Source organism: Falco cherrug, chromosome 12 (genome assembly GCF_023634085.1).
Source record: "Falco cherrug isolate bFalChe1 chromosome 12, bFalChe1.pri, whole genome shotgun sequence".
Lineage (NCBI taxonomy): Eukaryota > Metazoa > Chordata > Aves > Falconiformes > Falconidae > Falco > Falco cherrug.
In genome coordinates this window covers 29,132,384-29,144,770 of record NC_073708.1, presented here as the reverse complement: position 1 = coordinate 29,144,770, position 12,387 = coordinate 29,132,384, and the positions used below count along the sequence as shown (strand labels likewise).

General features: G+C 41.3%; 1 protein-coding gene across 3 annotated transcripts in view; it reads left to right on the top strand.

Moving 5' to 3' along the window:
- Positions 1–12,387, top strand: part of GLIS1 (GLIS family zinc finger 1) — a 211,130-nt gene that overhangs the window by 156,462 nt on the left and 42,281 nt on the right. For all 3 annotated transcript variants that reach the window (XM_055725190.1, XM_055725191.1, XM_055725192.1), the window contains exon 5: positions 11,705–11,866. In XM_055725190.1, coding sequence (XP_055581165.1) covers positions 11,705–11,866 — 162 coding nt within the window. The remainder of the gene's footprint in view (positions 1–11,704; positions 11,867–12,387) is intronic.

Here is a 12,387-nt window from a genome sequence, read left to right as displayed (position 1 = left end):
AGGAAGTGTGAGGTAATAGGAGTGAGCTCAGCCTCTAACAGAAGGCCTTATGTTTTATTGGATTTACCAGAGAGAAGGAGATTAGGTATGGACCATAGCTGCGGCTGAGCTGAAGCATGGTAGTCATTTACAAAGTACAAAACCAGAACTGTGTTACCACACTCTAAACCGTGGCTCTTCCAACAATGCAGTGCCCAACCAAGCCTAGACACTGATTTGATTTTGGCAAAGCTGGAAAGCTGACTTCCTTTTAAAGAGGTGAGGTCTCGGAGCCATTTTCCTCAGAATACATCTCACCAGTTTTCTTTCATGTAATGAGCATGGCTACACAAGATGAAATGAAAACACTGCAAGACTGAAATTAATGACTTCGGGTGAAATGAGGAGAAGTTTCTCATTTGTAGGGAAGAAAGCCTGTTCTCTCAGGAAGAGAAAATGATTCTTCTCCACGTTGTTACCCTCCAGCTCTCCCAGTGTAAAGTCACCTTGGGGGGTTCTGTTGTAGCGTGACTGCAGTGGGTCAGTGGGTGAAGGAGGAGCCATGTCTCTTGAGGTGCTGCTCCACAACCAGGGGATGAGAAAAAGCAGAATAAAGTAACAGCCCTGAGATGGTAACAAGCTCCCACCACATTGTGCAATCTCTCTTTCCTGGTGGTTCACCAGTAGCTCTTGTAGGGCTTTTTGCCAGAGCTCAGTTCTACACGTGAGAAAGCATTGGGCATAATCACATACGTCTTAGCAGATCCCTTGCCTTCCTTGGATTGCAGGCTGAACCTCAGTCTTCATTTATGGATAATCAAATTGGCCCAGCATGGCACATAAAAGATCAGGAGCCTTCTGAGCACAGAAAATCCCACTGAGTTGTCTACTCCCTTGCGAAGAAGAGCCCTGGAGAAATTTGTATGTCCTTCTTACCACTTTGTTTAAAGATTCCAGCGTTGAACATTTCATGCACCTTTTTGCAGGGAAGCTTTGTTCTTAGCTGATCTTTAGAAACAACAATTTCAGATAAAAGCTCCAGTATGTGCAGTATGTGCATGTGGAAATGAATACAGGTAGAGTATGAAGACAATACCTTTTAAGATAAAAACCCCCACCCTATCTGAAACAGAAGAAAAACCCAGCAATAAAGCTATTCACTTTGTGAAACAGATTTTGTGAGGAAAAATAATGATCTATGTTGAACCACACACAAAAACTTATTTGCAACAATAAACCACATAGGTAGGTGGAGAGTTACCTTGCTGCTAATTTTCATCTTTTCTAACAGAGAATTTGGTTGTGGTTGACTGGTTTAGTGAGCTGTAGCGAGCAATTTCCAGCCGTAGATCAGTTTTCACCCACAGGATCCTCCTGTGTTTGATCTGCCAAGGACAGGAGCCGCTTTGTTAGCTGTGATGATGTGACAAGCCATGACTCTAAAACATATTTATTTATTGGCCTTGACAAAGATATAAGCTGGGTTTCCCAGGATTAAAAAAAAAATAGTAGTCTGGGGACAAGTGGGAAATTAGGATGGACACTCACTGTTGCCAGATTACACCGTACTTTTTAACAGACAGGGTTTGGCACATGCTTGTCTCAAATCTTTCTGACTGAGGACAGACACAGCACAGACCTAATCCAGGATGTTCGTGCCTGTGGCGCATTGGAAACCCTTCCTGTTCATGGACGCACTGTGGGCATGTTATAAAGGCAGACTGGACTATGTGTGGATCTTTCTCTTCTTTTACTGGTTCATTAAAAAAACCAGAAAAATATGAAAAAAGAGGGAAGTTTTTCATTTTGCTTTTCCATATAATGTTTGTTAGTGAATACATTCTGAGTGTTTCAGTTACAGTTGATTCTAGTGCCTGGTGCCAATATAACAGCTTAAGATTGTTTGCTTAATTCCTGAATGTGTGCATTGTTTGTAGCAAACATTTTTCATTTACATGTTTGTCCTGCCTCTCTTCAGATCTCCCATTGGATTCAGAATATAAGCCAGGACAGGCAGTTTTTCTGCCATTCTCTTTGCAGATGTCTCTCAAAGATCAGGAGCATAAAGTGCCCCTACACTGGGTACAAAAGGGTTGATGAATTCCCCAGCATGCATGAATGTTGTACGCTGATAGAGAGTGCTCAACACATAACAGAACAGCTTACAGAAGCAGGGTGTGTAATTTTTAATAACTGGGATAAAACCCCTCAGTGACATCTTTAAAATATAAATGCTTTTTCTTGTTTCTTTTATTTCTCCCCCCTTCGCTTATTTTGCCTTTTCATCTCTTCTCCTTTCAGTTCCATTAAGCTTCATTGTACAATAATGTATCACAGTGGACTTTTTTCAATTACGTTTTTGATTTTTTCCTCCTTGTTACTATAAAACTCCAGATGTTTTGAGACTTCATGGTTCTCTGGATATTTTTTCCTTTATTTTAATCTTCTTTTGTAACATGCCACACATGTGGTATTTTGGCCTTTTAAGATGCTACACTATGCTAATCAGCCATAAGTTTCGGGGTGGGTTTTTTTTTCCTTTTGTAGTGACTTTTTTTTCTTCTTGCTGTTGTCCTCTCCTTAATTCTTCTCCCCCCCCCAACTGGTTAGTCTACATAAACTATAATGGATTCTCCCTGTGTCCTGGGGCTGCATTCATTATCTTAAGCAAATTAATTCTTCACTCCTAAATTGCAAACTCTTACACCTCCAAGTAAATTATAAGCACCTATTCCATCTTGCATGTCAGTGAGGTGCAGTCTGTATAGAACTGTTTTCAGTGTAACTTGCCTCCCAGACCAAAAGCACAGACTGTTAATTAAAAATGTGACTGAAATGTGGACCAGAATGCAAAGACGTAGGCAAGAGCGTAGGACAGAATTACAGTGATGTTTCAGCTGAGATAGGTGTAAATACGCAAACTGGAACTGAAATGTTTCCTGGGAGAGTGAGGTAAGACAACGACTTACTGGTCCAGAGGAACAAGTTTTTGAAGTATGTGTAGTAACCTATACTTTTTGTTAAAAAAAATTAAAAAGAACTGGAGGGAAGCATTTTAATTTTATTTGTGTTTTTTTTGCTGGCACAGCTGGGGAGGGTTTTTAATTGATTTTCTTCAATCTTCATTTTGTCCCCAAAACAAGCAGATCTGGCTTTAGATACTGGAGCAGCAAATCTTGGATTGTGTGTTGTCCTTTAATTTCAAATAGCTTGCAAGCTATTCAGAAAATCCCAAATAAATAATAATTTCCCAATTACATGTGAGGAAATAAAGGGACTGACATGTAGATTTCAGGAGGGGTGTTGTCTTTGCTTACTACATGACCATATGAATTTTACATTTTGTTTTTTACAATGTTGCTCCATGCAATGTTATTTTTGCCTGCAAGCCATAATACTGCATTCAGTCCAGCTGTAATGAGGTTTCAGAAAATTGTTTGGTTTCCAAATGACATATTTAGTAAAACCTTATGGCAAAATTTGTGGCTGTCATGCTGCCGATAGTAAGATATCCCAAACTTTCCTGCTTCATTGTTGTATTTTGCAGCAAATAAATGCAAGTACCCCTGTTCTGACAAATGTTGATGCTTCTACTTGATTAAACAAGGATTGCTAAAAAGAATTTTAAGACTAACAGTGAGGACTTGTGAAAATGATAGGATGCTCTGATAGTTTCCCGGATATTTTGGGGGTTGCTGGAAAATGTATGGAAAGCTCTGTTTGCTCACTGAAGTGGTAACTGAAGTGCCTGACCTACTGGTATTAGAAGAAATAAATGTATGACTATTTCAGTGCTTTGAACAACATTTAGCCCTTTGTTGGACAGATGATAATTTACAATTACGTGAGCAAGACTTTTGAGAGTGAAAACATGCCAGTGCCACTTAGAGCCAGGCTAAGGCTCAAGGCCTGTCCTGCCGAGCTGGTCCTCTGCACTCGGTATGACAGCAGACCTTGAGTGATGATGGGCAGAGCTCACGTGTAATGCCCGCTATACTCAGGAACAACTATCTTGAAAAAGACAAAGCCCTGAAGTCAAGTCTAGGCTGCCTCTGTAGCCGGGGAGAGGGCCAGGCACCTGCCAAGCAGGATGCATCCCGCTGAGCTCTCCTAGCTGCCGACCTCATGCTGGGCTGACCTGCCATCCGCTAGGACTCGGGGAGCTCAAACAAGGAGGACGTTCATTTTTTAGACAGTGCAGTGAGAGTGGAGGAATCCCATCTCAGGGGATGTTGGCAGGCAGGTGGTTGGATTTTGCAGTCAGAGTAGTCTGTTTGTGTGTGGAAATTACCTCGTATGCAGAATCAGACCTGGTTGCTCTTGAAAGCCTCATGACTTAAATGAGTCTGTTGTTACACCTTTAGTGGGCCAGGTCTGCATTCCTCGCACACCCATAACTCCTGGTACTGCCAGAGGGGGGGTTCAGGAATGCAGACTTAGGGGCTTATAAAATTCATAAAATTGAAATAAAAGAGACAACCCAAAGTCTTGTTTAATTCAGTGACATACGCAGATCAAACACCTCCTCCAGGATTTTCAGTGTATTAGCATTTCCCAGTTTCATGTTAATTAGGAAACATGCAAACTGTCTAACAGCATAAAGAAAAATGGACTGCTGGTGTACAGCGTGTTGCTAACAAATGGTAGCTGCATTTGTACTGTGGCTTACTTTTCTAGATTTTTTTCTTTTTCCTGTTCTGAACCTTTTTACCTTTTCTTCTTGTACTCACCAGCAACTGTACAATAGTCTGGCTAAAGCCTTAAATGCTTTTTTATAATAGAAATAAAACAAGTACAAGCAATTTTTCCCAGGACTCATAATTAATATCATGTAGAAGTGTCACTTTGCAAACAAATTATTCAGACTTTAAAAAAAACCCAAACCCATAGAAATGGGCAGGTCCTTTTTCTGTTACAGGTACCTTTCATTCTTTTGTTACCACAACAGAAAAAAAGCAGCTTCTAACAATTTAAATCTGTAAATATAAGTCTGGCTATATGAACGAGGATTCTTTAGGAAGTTGAGCGCTCAGTCCTATGGGTTGCTTTTTGTGTCCACAAATAGTTCTGTTGAGTTTAATAAAACGCCTTGCATGAGTCCTGTTAGTCATGCGCAAGTATTTGCAGGATCAGGGCTTTACACTGTAGCTACAATAGAGAATTAAAAACTAATCCGATCAGGAGTTAGCTAGGAAAAACAAAGCACCAAATCAGACATTTTGGTTCTGTGTTGGGTAGGACAACTCATGTGCTTAAGCTACTGACATTCATAACAGTTTGGAGCCTTGTATGCTTCCTGCCATGTCCCCAACATTAGACTCAGTGTGCTATAAAACACAGATGCTATTTAAGAGCAGTGTGATTATTTCCTCCCCTCCAGAAAGGATACATATCCGTACAGGATCCTTTTTCTCCTAACATGTTTTTCAATAAAATGTTAGCGATTTTGTAATCAGTTGGGAAGAAAGAACATTTCACAATGTTCATAAGGCTTGTAGATGTTTTGACCAGACATAAGATTTCCTATTGATAGTATTAAATGCTTTGGAATGAAATGTTTTGGGTTTTCCATCTGTAGGCTGTCTGAGATGTCAGCAGCCAATATGACCTGCTCTTTCCCTTTTAGGTCTATAAATAAAAGGCAGCTTGTTTAACTGATCTTGCAGCAGAGAGCAGAGGTGTATATTAATGAGCTTTCTCTAATGGCACACTGGACCTATTTAGCACTACAACTGTGAAGGCTTCTCTTTTTCAGTCATAACTCATTTCCTAAGAAAATGTCAGTTATTGCTTCACCTTATGGTCTGAGCTGTTTAGTTTATAGTTTATTTCTTCTGATCTGTACCACTGACAGATATTCTAGACATGACTGTGATTAAATATGCTTATGAAAATGGCAAACATTTGATAATATAAACTCTCATGAGAATATGCTGTTATTTCTGCACGGCAACATTCTCAGGTGCATTCAGAGTATAATGTGGAAGCAAAGAAAAAGCATTTTAAGCAATTACAGTTGTTGAAGTGTTTTGTTAGGAAGTTGTGATGTATTCAGATCACTGTGAGATAATGTAGTGTTTTCATAAATGTGCCTTTCAAATGCATGGTATTGCTGCAGTTACACTCCGGTGAGATTTTAGTGTAAAATAAAGATAACACGTGTATTTCCATATGGTAGTCAACTAATTTAGTCCCATAAATTTCCACAACATAGTTTTTCCTGGTAGAAGCGCTATTCTAAAAGCGGCAGTAGTTATAAAATCCAATAATTGCATCATGCTATTTACTGTAATCATGTGGCATTGTTTTGTGTCTGCGCTCAAATCTGTGTAGCATAGCAGTGTCTGAAGCACACATTAACAATCTCACAATAAATAATTGTAATATAATTATTATTTTTATGATGAACTTGTTTAAGAGCTCTGTTGACATTTACAGACTTTGAGGATCATGCAGCGTTTGTTAGAGTTATCCCAGGCATCAAACGTCAACAAAATGTTTAAGATTGTAGGATTAAGCAGTGACACATTGGGACCAGATGTCTGGGAGATACTATAAGTAGCCTTCTCAATTGATCAAATAGCTCTTACCATCCTATAGCCCTTTTGAAATTGAACATTTGTTCTTTGTAGTTGAAGCTGAGACACTTGTGGGATTGATGGGTCTTTCTGGAGGTTATTTGAAAAGGAGAATGAGCACCCCGTTTCTCCACAAGTACTTTTATTTAGTGTATATATAAATAGAAATGCACTCCAAGCAGCAAGTGTAGGTGGAAGGGTTAAAAGTGTTGGTGAGTAGCCATGAAGCCCAAGCATTACCTTGCAAAGTCATCCTAACACAGTCTCTCAGCAATCCAGTTTAAGTTATCTTGTCCTTGTACAATCTGTACAAGGGAGACAATTCCACTTTAGGGAGGCAATGCTGTTTCCTCATGTGGACTTGTAGGGAAAAACTGCAAGGGACACAGGCAGCAGATCCAGCAAGAAGTAACAGAGTTGGAATAGGTTTTCCTGGAGTCATTCAAAGTAAAGACCTTTCTGCCGCTCTGGGTGGATTCTCCCAACCCCATGCTTCTCAGCGCTTTGTACCACCTCCTTTCCTCCTTCCCTCTCAGGCCTTTCACCTTCACCTTTATATCTCACCTTCCCCCCTTCTCATCACTTCCCAGCAAAGTTCTTGACTTTTCCATTGGTTTTTTTCCTGTTTAGCCAACCCTGCCTCCTTGAAGATAGGAGCCTTGGCACCGTATCATTCTCTTTGCCAGTGCATTCTTCCACCTTACATGTTTAGACTGAATTAATCACAGCATTGTAACTGTCCCACTATCTGTTATCTAACTTAATAGAGCTCGATAATATAAATAATATAAATTAGGGAATAGTATAAATAAGAAGAGCCTTTAAAGTCCAGGCATCAGTGGTATTGGAGGAACTTTACTGCTGAAAGCATTAGACCTTTGGATTATATGTTAGTACCAAAAAAAAGGCTGTTGACCACAGTAAAAAGATAATAAGTCCGTATTTGTTTGAGTCTTGGTGCTTACATTGTAGCTCTGAGCATTTATGGTAGGGCCTGTTCCTTCTCTTCCTAAAGTCTCGATCCAGCAACTCTTAAACATATGTGCTTTCATGTGTTTTAAATTAAGCTTATGTTTAGATGTTTTAGGACATTTGCCATTGGAATTTTTGCTACTGACATCAATGAGAATGGAGCTGGACCTTTAATTAGTTTGGATTATTCTGCATACTTTCCTACTTTGCATTAGGCTGTAGATATGAAGCTGAAGACTGGTAATCCATTAGAAAGAACATTCTGATGGTCAAGATCCTTCTCCCTAAACTGGAGAGATACGGATTTGGTGGGTGGACTATTCAGTGGATGAGGAACTGGTTGGATGCTCGTATCCAGAGGGTAGTGGTCAATAGCTTAATGTCCAGCTGGAGGCTGGTGACAACTGGTGTCCCTCAGGGGTCTGTACTGGGACCAGTACTGTTTAGTATCTTCATCAGTGGCACAGACAGTGGGATCGAGTGCACCCTCAGCAAGTTCGTAGACGACACCAAGCTGAGTGATGCAGCTGACACACGCCTCAGGGACCTAGACAAGCTCCAGAAGTGGGCCCGTGTGAACCTCATAATGATCAAGAAGGCCAAGTCCAGGGTCCTGCACCTGGTTAGGGTCAACCCCTAATATCAGTACAGGCTGGGAGATGAAGGGACTGAGAGCAGCCCTGCCGAGAAGGGCTTGGGGGTACTGGTGGATGAAAAGCTGGATGAGCAATGTGTGCTCGCAGCCCAGAAGGCCAATTGTATCCCGGGCTGCATCAAAAGCAGCGTGGCCAGCAGGGCGAGGGAGATGATTCTGCCCCTCTGCTCCGCTCTGGCCAGACTCCACCTGGAGCGCTGCATCCAGTCTGGAGCACTCAGCACAGGAAACACACTGACCTGTTGGAGCAGGCCCAGAGGAGGCCACAAAAATGATCAGGGGGCCACAGTACTTCTCCTGTGAGGAAAGGCTGGGAGAGTTCAGCCTGGAGAAAAGAAGACTCTGGCAAGACCTTATTGCAGCCTTTGAGTACATGAAGGGGGCTTATAAGAACGATGGGGTCAAACCTTTTATCAGGGTCTATAATGATAGGACAAGGGGTCATGGTTTTAAACTAAAAAAGGGCGGATTCAGACTAGATATAAGGAGAAAATTTTTTACTGTGAGGGTGGTGAAACACTGGCAGGGGTTGCCCAGAGAGGTGGTAGATGTTCCAACCTTGGAAACATTCAAGGTCAGGGGATGGGGCTCTGAGCAACCTGATCTAGTTGAAGATGTCCCCGCTCACTGCGGGGGGTTGGATTAGATGGCCTTAAAGGTCCCTTCCAACCCAAACTGTTCTATGATTCTATAACTCTGTGATCCTCCATTTGTGCCTGAATGGCTGTGAAATTACTTCTGTGACCTAGCAGATCTTCAGACCTGAGACAACATGGAGACAAGAAGGATCTTGTGGAGTGTCACTGTAGTGATTCTGGTGCCAGCAGGGTACAAAGTGTCCTGAAGACCCAATAACAAGGAATATTTATCATGTCCTTCTGGGCTGGGTTTTTTGATGCCTGTATGTGAGAACCAGAAACTCCTTTACAGAGGGGAGTGGAGCATGTAAAAAGGGCTCGTGACAGAGTCAGGAGAGAGTCTGCTCAGGTAGGCGGGACGGAATGGGAGCTATGAAGGGGATAGCATGAACAACTGAAGGGAAAAGCTTGGTCTTCCTGCTAATGTGGGATTTAGGTGAATGAAGTTGCAGAGCTGAACTGCAAAATAATTTTGTAGACTCTGGGTCTGATTCTCACCCTACCTTGTGGTTATATATTGGTAATTAAAACTGAGGAGAGATGGTCTGTTGCACTGAAAATGAGAAGGATAATAGTTTGAAGGGGATGATGTGACATTTTGGACACAACATTAATCAAAGGAGACCAAAGAAAGGTAGGGAGAGGAGAAGAGAGGAGAGCAAGCAGGGGAACAGAGAAGAAACAAGTGGTCTTTAGGAGCTCAGAACATTCACTCCATTTGCCAGAGACTGGCTTTATGGAATGTCTTATGAGAAGTAGGGATTTGCCAAACTGCTTTATTTTTCATGGACTTCAGCATATTTGCACATTTTAGATTGCTTCGTTCTGAATTCTTGCCAGATTTTTAGTGATGATCAAGAAGAAAGTTTGCTTATTTTTAAGCCTTGGTGGCTTGATCACTTCCAAAACTTCCCTGCCTCCCTGCACCAGCTCAAGCGCTCAGAGGGGAGTCAAACAAATGGCCAAACAAACTTCTGAAGACATAGACTGCATGTCTCCAGGTCACTCTGTGGATCTATCACAATAGTTGTGATGGGGAAAGAGGGAAATATATACATATCAGATAGTTGTCTGCACACATAGACCCAAATATGCCATTCAGACAGATCAAATATCTGCCCAGGCAGTAAAATGTTTAGGGCAGTAAAAGCCATAGTGATCTTTTCATGTGTGAGTGAGTGAGAAAGGCAGAAATTTGCAGTCTGCCAGGAAACCCCCTGTATGTCGGAGTGCGATGGTGTGTTTAATTTGTAGTGCGCAGAGCTGATCTGCATCCGCAGACGGAACATAGCCTGCAGAATGAAGTGCTAGCTGGAGAATCCAGATCACTTTGTTCACTGCGTTGAAGTACTTAAAACACACTTGTCTGAGCAGGATGTGATGCACCTTTTCCCATCAGTAGTTTTAATTGCCTTTGTCAGGCACCAGATCAGGTTTACAGCATTTTCTAGGCTCCATCTGCATCTGCTCTCCCTTCCCATCCCTCTGCCTGCAACGCTGGATGCAACAGCTGAGTCAGAAGGTTGTTACACATACACCAATGTATATAAGAGGTATATGTGTAACAAATAGAATGTGTCAGGGATTGGCAAGAGGTAATTTCTGTGATGCCATCTGAGAAACCACAGCTAGAGAATGGAAAGCTGCTGAACAAAATCTTGACTCAGCAGAAGGAGGTGACAGAGCATTCGCTAATTTTGTGAGGGCCAGGATTTCACTTCTTACATACAAGAATCATGCAAAAAAATCCGGCTTCCAGAAGTAGTGGTTTGAAGATACAACTACCTTCTTTCAGAGTCGTGGTTAGTGTTGATATGAAGGTGAATTGGGTTGTGTTTCTCAAATACATTTTTGAGATCTTGAATCATAAAGGAGTCAGATTTTTATCTGTATAGAGACACCAGAAGACCTGCAGTGCCATGAGGCTGCAATGTAGAGTGGGCAAAGCGTATGCATACTGTGAGTATGTGTGCATGTAGGTATTTGTATAGTGTATAGTGAGTGCATTTTAGGGGTTTGCTAGTGCATGAATTTGCACAGGCATGTGTTTGTGCTCACCTGAGTTTGCTCCCTAAGCCCGTCCTAGAGACAGTACCTCCACTGCAGTCGCCTGTTGTCTGTAACACTGAAACTTATCAGTGAGCAATACGAAACACCTTTCCCTTGGCCTAGTAGCTGGAAATTTCATTTATTTATTTATTTATTCCAATTTAACTTGAAACAGTGACTTGTGTTATGAATGCTATGCAGCATTTTATTACTGAGTTCCCTAATGAAACGGGTGCTTAACAAATCAGAATTGCTCAGGTTACTGGCTGTATAAATGCTGAGAACAGATCTGAATGATACGGCTAGTAAAGAAAAGGGTGCAGAATAACAGCAGAGTTCCTTTGGATTGATCTTCAAATGGATCAGGTCTTCTTGTAATAGTCTGTGCTCATCTGCTGCGGTGTATAGTATTTCAGACATCTGAAACCAGGTTCTAACCCGCCACAAATAGCTTCTCTTGCTCTCCGTCTGTAGTAGCTAATTGTTATTGCCCACAGTGGTTCCTGTGCCAATTAACATCTTAAGAGAACTCATCAGAACACTTGTTCTTTAGATTTTCTGTTCTGACACCATGTCTTTTAAGCATTTAGTACTTCAGACAGAACATGTGAGATATTTATAACCCTTGTATTATTATTGAGCTACACACCATGTCTTCAGTGACAGATTAAATGAACAGCACAAAATGTTGTGTTTCATCCATAAATTTCAACAGATGTTTGAATGTTGGTTGATTTATTGCATGTCCAACTTGGATCTTACACTGTTCTCATTGTGGCTGTACATGGTTTATTTAATAGTACTTTACAACAATTTTTTATGACATTTTTCAGTTTGAAGGTTGCAACAAGGCATTTTCTAGGCTTGAGAACCTTAAGATTCACCTCCGGAGTCATACTGGGGAGAAGCCATACCTGTGTCAGCATCCTGGCTGCCAGAAAGCTTTCAGCAACTCCAGTGACCGGGCAAAGCATCAGCGAACACACCTGGATACCGTAAGCATGATTTCATACTGAGAGTGGCACTGAGTTTTCCAATGGTCCTTGTACACAATCAGTTCTGCAACTGGAGGGTGACTTTTTCTTTTCATAAAAAAAAGCCTTGGAAAACTCAGCTATAAGAAACTGTACTTCTGTTTTGAATTGTATGTGCTTTGAGAAATGAAAAAATCTTGATCACAGAAAAGCCAATTCATCTGTCTCACTCATGCTGAGGAATAAGTTGCTCAGGAGCAAGTTACTCAGCAAACTCTCCCATTGTTCTTCTTCCAGTAAAAGGAGGCAGTAGTAGAATAAGGTACAGTGTGAGTGAATGCTGAGTCATTGCTGCTGTACTAAATGTGTGTCATTGTCCTGCTTCCGGTCCTGTGTTGCTTCAGTAGCGTCTGTTCTGAATGCAGTTCAGACGTCTCAGTGGAAGGTAAATGCATCTCAGTTTTGGGTGTAATTTTGTAAAGGTAAAATGCTTCTATTTCATAACTATATGAAATTTGTTAAGTGCCCACTATCAGAATTAA